General features: G+C 42.1%; 2 protein-coding genes across 3 annotated transcripts; one reads left to right on the forward strand and one right to left on the reverse strand.

The window, feature by feature from the left end:
- Positions 1-691: 691 nt before the first annotated feature.
- slc2a1a (solute carrier family 2 member 1a) lies at positions 692-9,629 on the forward strand. The gene is made up of 13 exons (XM_035158577.2): positions 692-719; positions 846-967; positions 1,049-1,147; positions 1,237-1,397; positions 1,508-1,632; positions 1,724-1,876; positions 2,731-2,856; positions 2,936-3,123; positions 3,724-3,834; positions 3,958-4,059; positions 6,838-6,913; positions 7,110-7,237; positions 9,175-9,629. The coding sequence occupies exons 1-13, from the start codon at positions 692-694 to the stop codon at positions 9,397-9,399; spliced, it is 1,644 nt and encodes a 547-aa protein (XP_035014468.1). The 3' UTR covers positions 9,400-9,629.
- ca6 (carbonic anhydrase VI) lies at positions 9,627-14,976 on the reverse strand. Of its 2 annotated transcripts, none has more exons than XM_035160219.2 (10): positions 14,805-14,976; positions 14,028-14,207; positions 13,294-13,442; positions 12,648-12,743; positions 11,978-12,044; positions 11,051-11,208; positions 10,797-10,923; positions 10,586-10,669; positions 10,454-10,486; positions 9,627-10,357 (listed from the first exon to the last, which is right to left on the reverse strand). In XM_035160219.2, the coding sequence occupies exons 1-10, from the start codon at positions 14,893-14,895 to the stop codon at positions 9,723-9,725; spliced, it is 1,620 nt and encodes a 539-aa protein (XP_035016110.2). In that variant the 5' UTR covers positions 14,896-14,976; the 3' UTR covers positions 9,627-9,722. The 2 variants fall into 2 exon arrangements, with proteins under 2 accessions (XP_035016110.2, XP_035016109.2); XM_035160218.2 differs by having other exon boundaries at positions 9,627-10,360.
- Positions 14,977-16,874: the final 1,898 nt, after the last annotated feature.

The raw sequence follows: 16,874 nt of genomic DNA on the forward strand, positions 1-16,874 counted from the left end.
AAGAGGTTGAGTGAAGATTTATCTCTTTTGTGCTTTCAGGGCAACAACCTTTGTACCAGATGAACACAGGAGTTCCCACATGAATAAATATTACAAAATCAGAAACAAACACAGCAGTTGAATCTCAATAACAAAGTGTTGACTAAATATATAACATCCCATCATGAAACACATCAGTAGTCATAAGAAATATAAAAATTGATACAAATGATCCTATTTACAGCCCTGATCAAAAGATGTCACTGTTAACAAGCTGCTAATAAGCATGAAGGTTTTATTTAACAGTGCAATCTTTTGTGATATTTGCTCTGAGAATAGTTCTGGATTGTTATTTTCTCATTTTTTGCCGGCAGCATTATCTACTCACAGACATACATGTAAATGTCAGCCTTGTTTTTGCTATCAGGCGTCCACCAAAACAATCAGTTTTAATGGTAAACAGCCCGAGGGCCGTGGTTCAGACAAACAGACTCAGTTCTAGAGATAAAAGTCGATGCAGCACATGACAACTGAGGACAAACCTGAGGAGATTCACACGTGGTGTTTCTGCAGTTACTGTTATATTAATTATAAAGAGTGAGATAACTTTTCTTCAGTGTGAGACTAGGTGAGTCCTTCAAACCTTTGCCAGCTGTTTATGCTTCAAGCTTTGTGTCATGAAGTGGAATAAAAGCACCACATATCCCCACATATGAATGTTGATCCAGCCCTGGGCAGCGGTGATTAATATCTGGAGTGTATTGCAGTCAAAACATCTTGAACCTGAGAGTATACAGCAGGGAATAAAACCATAACTGGGGCCAAGCTGTAAACCACTGCTGCGTTCTCTGACCTCGTGTCCAAAGGGCAGGCAAGAATCCAGCGGTGCAGAAAAAACAGAGTGCGTCGTGTAACTGCAGAAAGTGAAAGTCTAAACACAGCCATGGCGGTGAACGAGGAATGGGAGAAGCCTGAGGAGAGGAGAGGGGTAAGTAACAGTACAGGTGTGATTATCAACAATGTGCTTTGTCTGTTCTGTGACGCTGTACAAACTGATGTCTCCCGACAGAGGTTAACTGCAGTCCTGGTCCTGACAACCCTCATATCTGCATTCGGTTCATCCTTTCAGTACGGATATAATGTGGCTGTGATCAACTCTCCTGCACCGGTAAGCGAAGAAACTGAGGCTTCACTACATTTATTCTACAGTAAGGTCAGTTTTGTTGATGTGTTTCTATGCGTTGTTGTTCTCTTCAGTTCATGCAGCAGTTCTATAACACCACCTACCAAGAGCGCTATGGGAGACCAATGGAGGAGAACCTCTTGACTCTGCTGTGGTCTCTGTCTGTGTCCATGTACCCGCTGGGAGGTTTCTTCGGCTCCCTGATGGTGGCTCCTCTGGTCAACAAACTGGGGAGGTAATGCACAGTGTTTTTTTCGTCTAAGAGTCGTTTTTTTTATCATGCACGATAAAAAACTGTATTATTGTTGATCTGATATGACATCACACGCACTGATCCTGCAACAGGAAGGGCACCCTCCTCTTCAACAACATCTTCTCCATCGTCCCTGCCGTGATGATGGGAGTTAGTGAGATCGCCAAGTCTTATGAGATCATCATTGTGGCTAGGTTTATCGTGGGCATCTGTGCAGGTCAGATACTGTGTTTTCTGATATGCAAGTCTTCAACATGGAAACTTAGAAGTTGTTTGATTTTATTCATTCCATCATTTCCTGTCTGCAGGTCTGTCATCCAATGTGGTGCCCATGTATCTGGGCGAACTCTCTCCCAAAAACCTGAGGGGAGCCCTTGGCATCATACCACAGCTCTTCATCACCATTGGCATCCTCAGTGCACAAGTACTCGGCATCAGAAACATACTGGGCAACAGCACAGGTACTGGCTGCCATAGTGGTACATGTTATCATCTCAAAGGTTGTGATTTCACCCCTCTCCGTTTGTTTGTTAGATGGTTGTTACACTGTTATACAGAAAGAACTGGATGGATTTCCACAAAACCTGGTGGAAGGATGTGGTATGGGTCAAGAAAGAAGCCATACAATTCTGGTGCAGATCCAGGAATTTCTTTATCACTAACTTTAACATTGCGAGACAGGGTGCTTTTCAACATTTCCCCAGTTTTCTCAGGGAATCAGATGAAAACAATCAGGCACATTTAGATGTTTGATATGTGTTTGTACAATTTGGTTCAGCTAGATTGAATTCAAGGGGACTGTTGGGTCTTGGAGGACGTACATGTGCTCCACTGAATGCCATTTGTTACTGCTTTGTTTGTAGCTACTGAACCGAATACCATGAAACTTGGTGGAGGGATGTTGTATAGGTCAGGGAAAACCCTATAAAATGTTGGTGCGGTTCCAGATCAGGGAGCTGGTCCAGGAAGTTTTTTTCACCATCTCCAACACAGCAAGATAAAATTACAAGACTACAATTTCCCTTGATTTCTCTGTGACTATTTCATGGATCTTGATGAAAAGGGTCCGGCGTATTTAGGGGACTGATATTTATGAGTGCAATTTGGTGCAGTTCCAAATAAAAATCCAGATCTAGTGAATATAAATTGGGGACTGTTGGGCTTTGGCGGAGTTATGCGCTCTACTGAGTGACATTCTTGTTCATACTTGTAAGCTAGAGAAGTACGTCCTTGAGAGCTGATTTCATAGATGCAGGAGAGCTTTTTGGTTTGGTCCACAGGTTACAATACGTGTCTCTGTTCTCTCTGTTTCCAGGTTGGCCCCTCATGCTGGGTCTGACTGGTATTCCTGCCCTGATAGAGCTCCTGTTTCTACCCTTCTCCCCAGAGAGCCCCAGGTACATGCTCATCCAAAGGGGAGATGAGAAAACAGCAAAGAAAGGTTAAGAAAACGCATGGTTAAGAAACAGAGACACAAGCTGGGAATTAAAACTATAATCCAGCATGTTTTTACGTTTTAGCGCTTCAGCGTCTACGCGGCTGTGACAATGTGGACGCCGAGCTGTCCGAGATGCGTCTGGAGGAACAGTCGGAGAAGGCAGAGGGCCGCCTGTCCGTGGTTTCCCTGCTGTCCCAGCGCTCTCTTCGCTGGCAGCTGGTCTCCATCATCGTCATGAACATGGGCCAGCAGCTGTCAGGGGTCAATGCGGTGAGACGCGCCTGTCCGGCTCACATCATTCTCTGTAACCCACTGATGCACACATTACCTCTCATACAGATTTAACACCAGATCAGTGTGACATTTAAACAACATGTTCCGAAAGTTCAAAGTCATTCCCAACTGCAGTGCTGCTGCATCCTCCTCCTCATCTTTTCATTCAGTTCTCCAGCTCTTTGAAGGAATTGTTCGCCCAAAAATGAATTTTAACTCATTATCTACACACCTCTATGCCTACAGAGGGGTGGGTGAAGTGTTTGAGTCCATTAAACACTTTTGGAGTTTCAGGGGTAAACAGCGTTGCAGCCAAATCCAATACAATTGAAGTAACTGGGCACTCCTTCCTCAAACATAAAAAAAACAACAGAGAATAAATCTAAAATGCCTCCATACTGCTCCTGTGGTGTCAATGAGGTCGTTTCTAGTCGAATTTGAATGTTGGGGGATACAGATACTTGGATGACACCACAGGAGCACTCAAACACTTCACCCACCCCTCCACCTGCATAGTGGTGAGTCGATAATGAGTGAAGTTTCATTTTTGGTAGAACTATCCCTTTAACCATCATGCATTTCTCTCTCCCCCCTCAGATCTACTATTACGCAGACAGCATTTACGCCACTGCAGGAGTCGAGCAGAACGACATCCAGTACGTCACCGTGGGAACTGGGGCAGTGAATGTCTTTATGACCATCGCTGCTGTAGGTGCCCAGTTCATTCAAAGGTTTAAAGAGCTATAAACATCTTTGGAGGTGGAGTCTGATGTTTGATCACATCAGCAGGAGATGATAGGTATTCACAGGCGGTTTGTTCTGTTTCACCAGGTCTTCATCGTGGAGGCCTCAGGGCGGCGGCTGCTCCTCCTCTGTGGATTTGGGATCTGCTGTGGAGCCTGTGTGCTGCTCACTGTTGCTCTCAAACTCCAGGTACCACAACGTCTTCAGCACGTTACTGTGCTGCCCTCTGGTGGTTCTGAGCACAGAAGCATAGTCTATTGTGTGTCAAGAGTTTCTCAACCTTGAGGTCAGGAGATTTGTTGTGCGTCACAGACAGATTTATTTCATGTGGGTTAGGGTTAGGGTTATTATTAGAATATTGATCAATAGAGTGAATAAGTTGGGAATATAGAGTTCAGTCTGAAGGTCGAGGCAAAGATAGTGTGTTCTCCAGCACATAGAATTTAAATGAAATAATAATTATTCACTTTTACATAATCTTTTTATGCAGCTTTTCATCCACAGGCATGGAAACTGTAGCTTTATCCGACATGCTATCATCATTTAAGGGCACCATAAAATAAAGTGAAATAAGTCATAGTATGCATCCCATAGATTAGCAAGTCAGTGTGTTCAATGCAGTCTTCACTTCTTGCCCCTTTCAAGGAGGTTCTGCATTCAGTTTATTCTTCAAAGCATCAAGTCATCAACATTACTTATTTATGACTAAATAACAGTCCAGGCCCCTCCTCCTGGTTGTTATCATTGTTTTCGATAATTGTTCTGCTGCACTGTCGTAATATTTATGGGGAAGTCATAATGTCCCACAGTGTTCACTCAATATGGATGAAGACACCATTAATCTTCCCTAAAGGGTGTTGAACATTTAGTCGTATTTGTTTGTTTGGTGTTTGCTTCATCTACCTTTTGAGATTTGGGTGTGTAACAGTTTGGCAACACAGGGTGTGGACTGAAAAGCAGAACTCACAGAAGGAAGTTTATTTTGAAAAACAGATCTGCAACAAGTAGTCAGGAGCAAACGGGTACAAATCAAGACAGGTGGCAAATCTTGGCAGGGAGGGTGTGGTCTAATATTATATCACTGATGCAATAGAGGAATAGAAAATGACAAACACTATGACTGGTGCTGCATTCACAGGATACACTGGAAAATGATATTACACAATAGGTTGGCTGTATGACAATAACACTGTTGTGCACTGACAGTTTAACACTGTGTCTATTACATTTAGCTTTAGTTGCATCCAAAGTCTTTTGCTGATATGAAACATCACTAGACAGTTTTCAGGCACTTCCACTTTATTAAGAGTCAGGTTGGATAAACTGGAGCTACTCACATGTCCAAAGCGAATTATTGCAATATTCAATTTAATTTAATTTGTATAGTGCCAAATCCTGATATACATTATCTCAAGGCACTTTACATAGAAGGTGAACACCTTAACAATTATAGAGAAACCCCACAGTTCCCACAATGAGCAAACCATATCTAATATAGCATGTATGCTACACACACACTGTTCAGAAGTAGTAGTAACAGTAAGAATAATACATTTTATTTATACAGCACCTTTCATTAATGATATGCAGCTCAAAGTGCTTTACAATAAATTCAAAGACATGAAATAAGAAAGATCAATAAGAACATGTTAGCAATAACAAAGACTTAAGATAAAAATATAAACCAGCAAAAGGTATGAAAAGAAGTAAAAAAAAAAAAAAGTTAATTAAAATCAAGATCATAGAAATAGGTCTTGAGTTGTTTCTTAAAACTATCGACAGAAGAGGCCAGATCTGATGTGTTGTGGGAGTTTGTTTTAAAGCTGTGGTGCATAGCAACAGAAAGCTGCTTCCCCAAACTTTTTATAGTTCATTTTGGAATATTTAGCAAGCCCGTGGAAGAAGACCTTATAGGGAACTGTTTAGAACATACTCCGATAAACAATCAGAAATGTATGAGGGTGCTGTACCATTAAGAGACTTAAAAACAAGTAAAATAATAAAAAAATCCATCCTCAGTGATACTGGAAGCCAGTTTAAAGACGCTAAAACCAGAGTAATAATGCGATCTCTTTTCCTTTTTCTCGTTAAGATCCATGGCTGCTGAAGTTTGTACAAACTGGAGCCAATCAATGGATTTTTTCGGTAAACCTGAATAAAGTGCATTGCAGTAGTCCAGGCGAGAAAGTAGGGAGTGAAGTGACAAGATTAGGGACAAAAAATATCAATTATGAGTTATCTGTTATATAATAGAATAGAATGGAAAGGCTTTATTATCATTTTACAAGGGAAAGTGGAAGAAAATTTGCAGTCTTGCTATTCTAAGAAACAGTGCAAATAAAAAAAGAAAACAGTTTTACAATCCCACAAAAGAACCCCAACCAATCAATGCACAACCAATAAATGCAAGACTGATGAATACTTTAAAATAGAAGTGGACCTGTGTGTTATTCTACAGAATGGATATTGCACTAAAACAATGTGATCATGTATGTCAGCATATCATATATATGATTTTGTAGGGTTTAGAGCCATTGCGTCAGTGCACACCGCCGTCATTGTAAACCAGAGGCCACTCTCTTAAGCTTTAAGTCAACAATTTAACCTTATGGCCGCCGTGTCCGTCATTTCCAGGGAACTGAAGCACAGCAAACAAGGAGTCACTGTGCTACAATGACGGCCACTTCTCTTTAATTTTAACTTAGTGCTTGGTCTGCAAAATAAAATGACAACTTGACATCTCTTTGAGTGATGGGCTCATGAGAATTGTGAGACGTAAACACACTCACTGACCTCTAAAGTGACCATTACACAAAACCACAAAACCAGTTTAAAGAGACAAACAGAGATCAGGTGTTTAACCATCTTTCGACATCAACTCCCACAAAGAGACGTTGTTGTGTATTTGTTCCTGTTTGAAAGCATCATTGGCTCATGATAACAGCTGCTGCTGGTTTGTGTTGGCAGGAGAACGTGACGTGGATGCCGTACATCAGCATCTCCTGTGTCATCATTTACGTCATAGGCCACGCCATAGGACCCAGTGAGTCTGACCCCGCCGGTGGTTATCTACACACACACTGATTACAGCAGGCCCCTCCATTAGCTGAAGTGTTGTTTGGACGTGAGCAGACGTGATGTAAATCTACACTCACTTATCTGAGACATGACCATCCTCCGCAGTGGCCGAGTGTCTCCAGGGTTTTGGTTTGTAGTTGACCATACGTTTGCATCCGCAGGTCCAATTCCTTATGTGGTGACCACTGAGATGTTCATGCAATCGGCCAGGCCCGCCGCCTTCATGGTCGCAGGATCCGTCCACTGGCTCTCCAACTTCACCGTCGGCCTCGTCTTCCCCTTCCTAGAGGTCGGTTGCACAATTTCTAAGAACACTTACACTGAAGCAGCAAATGTTTATTATTTCAAAATGTAATTGCAGGTGTTGTAGGTGCAATCAGCAGCTGAAACACTCCACATCCTTCCTGTAATGAGACCATTTCTAACTACTTCACTCCACTATAAGCAGTTTTTCTCTCCTTGGCTTTTCATACCATCTCATATAAAGAGATAAACATAAACATAACCCTGTCACTTATTTACTTCCTCGTGAGTTTTCATCTTCAGACCACAAAGCAAACAACGCAGGAATGTGTCTTAGTTTCTGCGTCCGAGTTACAGAGACCAAAACAGAGCATTCCAGTACAAGTAGTCTGCAACTCACATGTCACCTCAGCTCACCTCGCTGCTGCCGATCATGTCCGGCCAGCTGTCTTTGGTCAAAATTGTCTCAACAGACAAGCAACAAATCCAAAACCTTCACGAAGGTCATAATGTTCAGTTTTAGAAGTTTGAGAAGTGCACATGTTGTACTGTTGTCTACCCTCGTGGATAAGAACAGTGTGGAAACACTTGGCCGCACAACAAACTGCAGCCTCCAAAGTGACCATGCAGTCCAATACACACCTCTCTGAAACTGTGTAATCACAACATGAACTAGAATGGCACTCAGTAGAAGGTATACCTCCGCCAAGGCCCAACAGTCCCATAATAAAACCACATGTCAATCAATATAATTTTATTTGTATAGCCCAAATTCACAAGTCACAATTAATCTCATTGGGCTTGACAAGATGTGACATCCTCTTCCCTTAACCCTCAACAACAGTGAGACAAAACTATCTTTAAACTTTGAACAGGGGTAGAAACCCTCAGAGAGAGCTGCAACTGGGACGGACAGAAGTGCAATAAGTGTCACGTGTAAGCATCAACAAGAAGAGAATATTTTCAAAATTCATGAGAAAGTACAGCGTCTAACATAAATCGGGAGGTGAAGTGTATCAGTGTAAAAAGTGTTTATACAAAAAAAATGTCTGACAAAGATGAAGGCAGAAGTGATGACAATTGTATTGATAGTGGTATTACCACATATAGTTGTGTATATGGGCAAACGTATATATGTGAGAAATCTAGTGATCATAATTCATGATCATGATGCCACCATGATCTATAATGGGGCTGCAGCCGCGATCCTTTAACATCTGAATTCACTAGATCCAGATTTTGATCCGGACCAAAATTCACACACTCAAAAACATCAGTCCCCTGAATAGGCCTGTTTTATTTCTTCAAGCTTCAAGCATTGTCCTTAAAACCAAGAAGAATTTAATCAAGGAAAATTTACTCTCTCATAATGTTAAAGAAAGTGAAGAAGAAATCCCTGGATCTGCCCCCTGATCCGGATCCACACGGAGATTTGCACTACTTTTAAAAGGGAAGAAACTGTTTGCACACTTGTTTTTTTATGTACAACCGTCTCACTCTTATGTACAAAAGATTATTTTACTTATCACGTACTATTCATCCTGTGTGGACAGACTGTTCATACTCAGCCTTTTTTAAATTTTATTTAATTAATTAATTAATTTTTATTTTAACTTTTAAATTCTTTATTTTTATTCTATTGTCCTGTTTATATTTCTTTATTCTCTTGTCTGCCTGATTCGGACTTGCCTGCTGTAACAAGTGTATTTCCCCAATGTTCTGGATAAATAAAGTTCTATCTAATCTAATCTAATCTAAATGTAATGTGTTTTTCCCTGACACATACCGCAGCCTTCCACCAAGTTTTATGGAAATCGGCTTGTTCCCTGTTTAAGATTATAAGAAAACAACATTCCTGAAGGAGGACATGTTGACTGTTGAATCAGACTTCATTAGTTTCAGCTCATTGCTCCTAACTGGAACTGCCTGCTATCATTCATCTTGACCACATGCTGATCACACTTCCTCTCCTTCTCCCTCCAGAGAGGCCTGGGCCCGTACAGCTTCATCATTTTCTCCTTCGTGTGTCTGGTCACGCTGATCTACATCTGGCTGGTGGTCCCGGAGACCAAGAGCAAGACCTTCTTGGAGATCTGCCAGATGTTTGCCGGGAGGAACAAAGTGCAGATTAAGGTGGGCGATGGAGAGCTGCCACTGAAAGAGAGCAAAGAAAGCCTGGTGGATGCCATAAAGGTCACGGCCTTCTGAGGAGAAATGAGCGTATTCAGATGACAGGAAACCTGCGCTCTGGGGGTGACTGTAACAGACTGTTGTTTTTGTTTTTTTTACATGAAACTTTACAGTCTCTTATTGTATAGTTTATTTGTACCTGCTGTGAAAAGAAAACAAACACATCCGTGCATTTCAATGCAGGCTGTGTACTAATGCTTGCAGCTGTACGGAGGTGTGCATGAGTCATTAAACAAACCAGCAAATCACCGTTAAGCCTTTATTGATGAAAAGATGTACTGCGGTAGTACTCTGGTTTAATACATGTTAAAGCTCATACAAACAGAAGCAGCTGAGTGCGTTCAGAAACATCTGTACTGACTCTCCAGCTGTACCCCTCCATACAGACTAAGTTCGGTGGTTCCCCAGCTGAACACGTTTCCCACCACCGTGCTGTTCCTCTCACACGACATCTGGTCCCGGATATTTGCTGTGGTCAGTACGTAGTCCCACACGTTGACGTCGGTCATCTTACCCACAAAGGCGTCTGCGTTTGAGATGCCCAGTAATCCATCCTGGTCTTTGCCCAGGATGAACACGCCACCGGGGCTGATGGTGTAAGAGCTTTTCAGGTAACGCTGCTCCCCCACCATGCCGTTGATCCACAGCTGGGCCCCGCCCGTGTGGGTCGACCAGGTGATGCAGTAGTTGGTCCATTCGTGGGACTTGACGTTGTGTGGCAGGTTGACAAACTCGTTGCCGATCCAGAGACCCACCTCTCTCGCGTTTCTGTCTTCACCGATGGAGATCATCAGCTCGTTATCGTTGCCGTTGCTGGAGTAGGAGAGGACGGTGTGGATGCCCTCGACCTGGGGCAGGACGTGCATGCAGACGGTGAAGGCGTGGAGGTCCATAGGCTGGCTGAGACTAGCAAAAGCGTAACTACCCATATTTTTCTCCTTGAAGTTGAGCACCAGAGGAAACAGAGCACGAGTTTCTGCTGAAAGGGAGAAAATTCAAAAATCAGACTGGAGAGCGAGAAAAGAGTTCCACCTTTAAACAAATTCAGTCGGAATGAAAACAAGGCTCTTACCATATTTAGTAGGCCTTGCGTTGTTTTGTCCACCTAAGGGGAATATATAAAAAAAAAAACTGACGTAAAAATACTGAAACTTAAATCTGTAAGCTTTCATTTTGCATTTAGCCATTTTAAGGGCTCACTTACCTGAGTGCATGTTCTTCCCAAGAGAGGTTATCAGACCCTCGATCTTCAGCAGCCTGGACTCAATCTCATCTTGGCGACAAAATGCTAAAAATAAAAAGTTGAGAGAAAATGATATGGTTGAAACTCAGGCCTTGGTGGTGCGCCACTTACACTCTGAGCAATAAATGATAATTCTCTGTTGTGTAATCACTTTGTTGCACATGCTACATACTTCCTTTTCCAAGGCGGGGGAGGAAAGAGGACTGCACCACACGGTCGTTGAGAGGCTGAGCGATGCGGTAGTCATTCCACAAGGTCTTGTTGTCCATGTCCATCAGCGTACTCTCCAGTTTCCTGATCTGAGCACAACAGAGAGGAAAAGAAACTTGACATTAGAGATAACATTCAATAAGCCTGTTTGAAATTACGAGTCTGGTTTTTCTAACACGACCAAAAGGTTGCAAGCTGCCCTCTGTCTGTCCATACCTGGTTATGTGAAAGCGTGATGGGCGTATCAAACACAGTCCAGAGGATGCTCTCGTAGCAGGGCGGAGTGGTGAGCGAGCCCTGGTATCTGAAGAAATGGTTGATGTTCTCAGGCAGCATCGAGCGCACGTCAATATCCGATATGTTCATGGTCTGGCCTGTCGGGGTCAAACAAGAGTCACATCATCTACAATTCAATGACAGTTAAAGATATAATATGTAACAATTCTTCATTAAAATGTCTAAAAACAACCAGACCTATATCATATATATTGATAACTTGTGTACTTACTTTATCCAAAATGTTTCCAACAATGTTAAAACCCAGAGAAATCCCCAATTTTACTCAATTTGGTCGCCTTCTAATTTGTCAAATCCGCTTTATCTGTGGCGTTGTCCAACGATGTATGACGAAGGAAAAACACACTGCTAGCCAGTTAGCTAGTTAGCAAGTAGGCTTTCTTTTCCCTATTTTTATTGGTCACTCGTAATGAATCACGATTATATTAATTGACACTGGTGGTGAAGACAACAACTCCCATGATCCCTCACTGCTTCACAAACTAGGTCTTTTGTTATTATTTTGATTGCGAGACCCCTGGTGGCCGAAGTTACATATTGTACGTTTAAAGGTACCCTGTGGAATTGTTGACCGCAAGCAGCGCTGTGAAGCATTTTCTTTTTTTGAAATGTGTGTTTCGCAATTTGGTGCATCCCTTGTTTGAGAGTGTACATGTACGTGCACGTGGGTGTACACACTATTTCAAATAACAAACACCTATATGTAGGTTTTACAATGTTCAGAAAATCACTTTGCACATGTTTTTTGAGGAATGAAATGCAATCGACATGTTTGTTAGACCCCAGGATACAGTAGAAAACTCAGTAGGACCCCTTCCACCCCTGTGTGGTGCAGAGCTAACTCACCTGCGTACTTGATTCTGGCCAGGTTGGAGATAAAATCGCTGTAGTAAGTGTTCTCAAAATGACCGTCCTGGAAATTAAACAAAGCTGTGTCAAACGTAAAGCTATATTTAACTGGAACCCTAAACATAGCTTTTAGCTTTAAAGGATTATTCCGCTTCTTTATAACTTGAGTCTTGAGAGAGCTTATTGCAGAGTAAAATTGTGTGTATGGTATGTTAAGTTAATGTTGAACCAGAGGGTCAATTTGGAAACTGTAATGAGTGTTTGCAATTGAAAATTTGGCCAATAATATTTTCGTTTTTTTTCCTATAATGCACTGTGACCATTTATCTGAATCGGTTCTTATTAAATGGGTTTATCCTAACAGAACTAACTCTGTGCTTCAATCTCAGCAGATGCCAGCCACGGTATCAGCGCAGCGATGACAGCCGCTGACCGCCGGACATCCAGAGCGTTCCTCTGAAAGCAGGCACTCATTCAATATGTCGACATGCAGCTGAATTCTCAACAGAGCTGTTAACTCAGCATTTTCTGAAGTTCCCAATAGAAGAACTGATGGTCGTATATCTGAAATAGTGCTGGCATTCTGTGTAGATGTCGAACAACCTGGCGATCGGACAAGCGCTGACATTTAGAGGGGGGTGACCGACAGCGTTTATGGCTTACGTACATCATAGAAAAAGGCCAGTACTGCCAGCCCGTCTGGTTTATCTCTGGCTTCTTTGAAGCTCTTGTACTTGTCAGAGTTGTAATGGACAACATGGAGCTGGAAGACAAAGCACAACAGATTAGATGCCGTAATGTGCCTCAAATGACCTTCTGTACAAATGCCAACCTCTTCACGAAGGAGCATCCATAAACAAATGTTGATTTATTTTTATCAAGTCAAAAATCAAGCTGGTTAATAGAAAAAAGGAGATAGGCAGAAAAATATTCAGTAGCGAACAAATAAAACTGCATCTAGGTGGCTCAGAAAGTGAATCGATTTCTGACTTAAAATATTATAAAAGGTTGATTTATTTTCCTTGTTAACAAAATATATACTTTCATGATTGATTGTTCTAAACTGTGGGAGTGAACTGAAGTAGTGTAATAACTTCTGTGTAAAAATGTTGTTTTCTTGCTTAGTTGTGACTCATGGCTGCTCATGGCTGCACATGTCTGTATATACAAACTGCATGTGTTTGATTGATTACAGGCTCTAATGTAAAGGAGATGGCTGCTGGCAGCAGTCGGGGCCCCAGCTTGTGTCACAGCTGGTTTTCGTTATAACTTTTATTCAAATCTCCATATTCAGTCTTCTCTATAAAGCCTACCTCTGCCATGTAACGGATTCCATCTATGGTGTGCTCGGCTCCGCTAGCTTCCAGGTCCCAGCCGCCCCAGTGCAGGTGCATCTGGACGGCTGTGTATTTTCCTGGGAGGCCTTTGGTGATCACCATGGTGGGAGGCAGGTCGATTTGAACTGATGGCAACGTAGAGATATTGAGATGTTTCGTTAGATAAACACAAATGCGGCATCAAACAAATTGCACATTTTTTACTTTACTTTATTTTTCTTCCAGGCAGCCATATACATTTCAATGTATTCCCATATGACATGATAATGAAATGGCTGGCTTTTTAAACTTGCTTTATTTTTACCTCCCCTCCTCCACAAAACTTGGTGCAAGGATGCGGAATGGGTAAGATCAGGGGATTGATCCAGGATTTTTTTTTTTTATATATATACTTTCTTTAACATCACAAGATTTTTTTTTACATTTTCACAAATTTCCCAGAGAATAATTCATAGATCTTAATGGGGGGAAAAAAGGCATATTTAGGCCACTGATATCTATGGAATTTAAATTGATTGAATTTAAATTGATTGAATTTAAAGTGATTGTCAGGCCTTGGCGTATGTATGCGCTCTACTGAGTGCCATTCTAGTTTGGTAATAAGCTACAATGAACATAAAGTATGCATACATTTTGATCTTCTTGTCAGTAGTACTTTTAAGTCTGATTTTTTTTTAAGATAAGAAAAAAGGCTTAAAAAGGTGTCTTACCTGAGTGGCCGTTGTTGGACATGAGGAAAGTCCCGCTCTGATCATCATACCCTTTCAGCTCCAGCTGTAACATGTCCGGGTTGTGTGTGACGCTGCGCCGCTGGATGTCGATGGGGGACTGCTTCTTTCCTCCACACGCTGGGTACTTGGTCGGCCAGTGCATCTGGTCCAAAGCTCCTTCTGTGCCCAGATGGAAATAATGAAGCTAAACCTATTAGCACGTTGTAAAAAGTGACCTGGAATGTTGAGTATTATACATGTCGGATGTGACCCTACCCGGAGTATGTGCTCCTATTTGGCACATGTTGGCACATCGAGGAGAACAATTAGCTTGTTGGTTAGGCTGGCATGCGCAGAACTCGTTCAGCTGGATATTCTTGCAGCTGATGTGTGTTTTCCTATAGTAATCTGCAGTACACTCCTTATGGTTGGCTTTACGAGCTCTTAATGTAACCAGAGTCTGACTGTGTTTATCCAGGTATTTGGCACATGCATTGCGCGTCGCCCAGAGGACCCAGGGGCCAAATGGCTCGGTTAAATGTCGACTAATAATAATCACTATCACAATCACGTCTAAAAATAACATGAAAACAACTTGCAAGAAGTGCATTTGCTGCGTTGTTGTCTTGTTTGTGTCTTGTGCCAAAACAAATACGCATTGGAGAGGTTGCCGCGCAACTCTTCCATCCGGCGCATTTAAATCTGATCACTTTCAGTTATTCTTCATGGAAAAACGTGAGTTTGAGAAGAAAATATCAGGTATTCAAACCAGCCTACCTGTGTATGTCCAGTGTATTCCATCGTGAGGAATCCCAGCACTGACAACACAGACCAAAACAGCGGAGACGAATGCAGAGAGAAACTCCATCGCTGCTGCTGCTGCTGCTGCTGCTGCTGTGGTGTCTCAGTTCCCTCTCACAGGACACTGACACCTCTCACAGGCTCCCTCTCTGGATTTAAACAGCCTGCAGTGAAGGGAGGTGTTCAAACCTGAAAACGCCCAGAGCTCTTCCCAGCAGCCCAAAAGTGACAGGGAGAAAAATAAACTCTAACTGTATCTGACAGACTCATCTGAAATGTATTGTTAGAGAAAATTAATTTCAGTGATTGTGCAGGTTTTTCTGCTCTCTGCAGGTATTAATGTCAGGTCCAGAACGTATCATTGATTTCTACTCAAGGACAAAAGTTACAGTCAATACTGTGTGTGTGTGTGTGTGTGTGTGTGTGTGTGTGTGTGTGTGTGTGTGTGTGTGTGTGTGTGTGTGTGCGTGCGTGCGTGTGTTATCTTAGCTCATTGAAACTCAATCTGTTTCCTCAATCATATTATGGTGACTTTTCTTCCTTATTGGGACAAAAAGCAAGTCCCCATAACTCAAATCATCACATTTTAAAGTGAAGACATGTTTTAAGTTTAGGGTTAAACAAGTAGAAACAATTTTTACGGTTAGGGATAAGATGTGAATTGTGGTTGGATTAAGGTTATGTTAGGTTAGGATAAATTTAGGTTAAAGTTAGGTTAGGATTAGGTATGAATTGGTCATGGTTTGAGACAAGGTTTTCGTTTGGCTGGAAGTCAATGCACCTGTGTGTGTGTGTGTGTGTGTGTGTGTGTGTGTGTGTGTGTGTGTGTGTGTGTGTGTGTGTGTGTGTGTGTGTGTGTGTGCGTGCGTGTGTGTGTTATCTTAGCTCATTGAAACTCAATCTGTTTCCTCAATCATATTATGGTGACTTTTCTTCCTTATTGGGACAAAAAGCAAGTCCCCATAACTCAAATCATCACATTTTAAAGTGAAGACATGTTTTAAGTTTAGGGTTAAACAAGTAGAAACAATTTTTACGGTTAGGGATAAGATGTGAATTGTGAACTTTTCTTTGCAACATTGATTAGCCTGTCCTTCCCTATCTGTCATCTTGCAATATCAGCATTTTAATCACATCATCTCCTTTCATTAGAAACACTTGTCTGTCTGTCCAACTTGTTTTTGGAAAATTGAACAAAACTTATCAGTTTTCACAGGAAACACAGTCACTTTGGCGGTAACACAGTGAGTCATCCTGAAAACATCTGGATGGCTGCTGATATGGAGACACATCCGTGAATTAAAAGCATGGGAGCCAGAGATGATACATAAAATCTGCGAATATTATGTCGTGCATCACCTGGTGCTGCACACTAGTTGTAACATGTTCTGCACCTCAACTGTAAATGCCAGAGTCGTCCAACCCAGGGGTGTGGGATTGCCTGTTTGCCTGGGAGGAGCACATGTGTTCACAAGGATGTCAAAATAAGGGAGAAGGGAAAATATTTAGCCCGTCTCTGGGGTTGGGGGTGAAGGGTTCATTAAAGAGCATATAGACGCGTTTTTTTGCATTATCTAATGACCCCACCAGCATTTAGATTGCTTCTCTGCAAGCTACACACACAAAATATTGTTTCCTGAGCACCCTGAATGACAGACACACAAACAGGACCGATAAAGAGATTCAATTAAGGAATTTCTTTGCGGTCCACTGGCCTACGGTTTGTCCCTGAGTCCCAATGGTCAGTTTGACTATAGAGAGAGCTCCAGGACTTGAGTGGGTTCAAAATAATTTTGTATCAGTTGGTATCACTGGAAGAGAACCAGCCTCCCAAAGGGGAGCGAGTCGTCCACTAACTAGAGGGTCAGCGGTTCGATACCTGTCTCTGCCGTTCCGCATGCCTAAGTGTCCTTGGGCAAATACAACAAGGTGTATTTTGCTCTGCCTTTACCATAGCACCGAGGGCAGGGTTTCAAATTAGGATTCTTATGAAGTTTTGAATTACTCCTTTAATGAAGGGTTGCATTCAGAAATAGGATTAAGTTT

The sequence above is a fragment of the Hippoglossus stenolepis genome, chromosome 6, assembly GCF_022539355.2.
Source record: "Hippoglossus stenolepis isolate QCI-W04-F060 chromosome 6, HSTE1.2, whole genome shotgun sequence".
Taxonomy (NCBI): Eukaryota; Metazoa; Chordata; class Actinopteri; order Pleuronectiformes; family Pleuronectidae; genus Hippoglossus; species Hippoglossus stenolepis.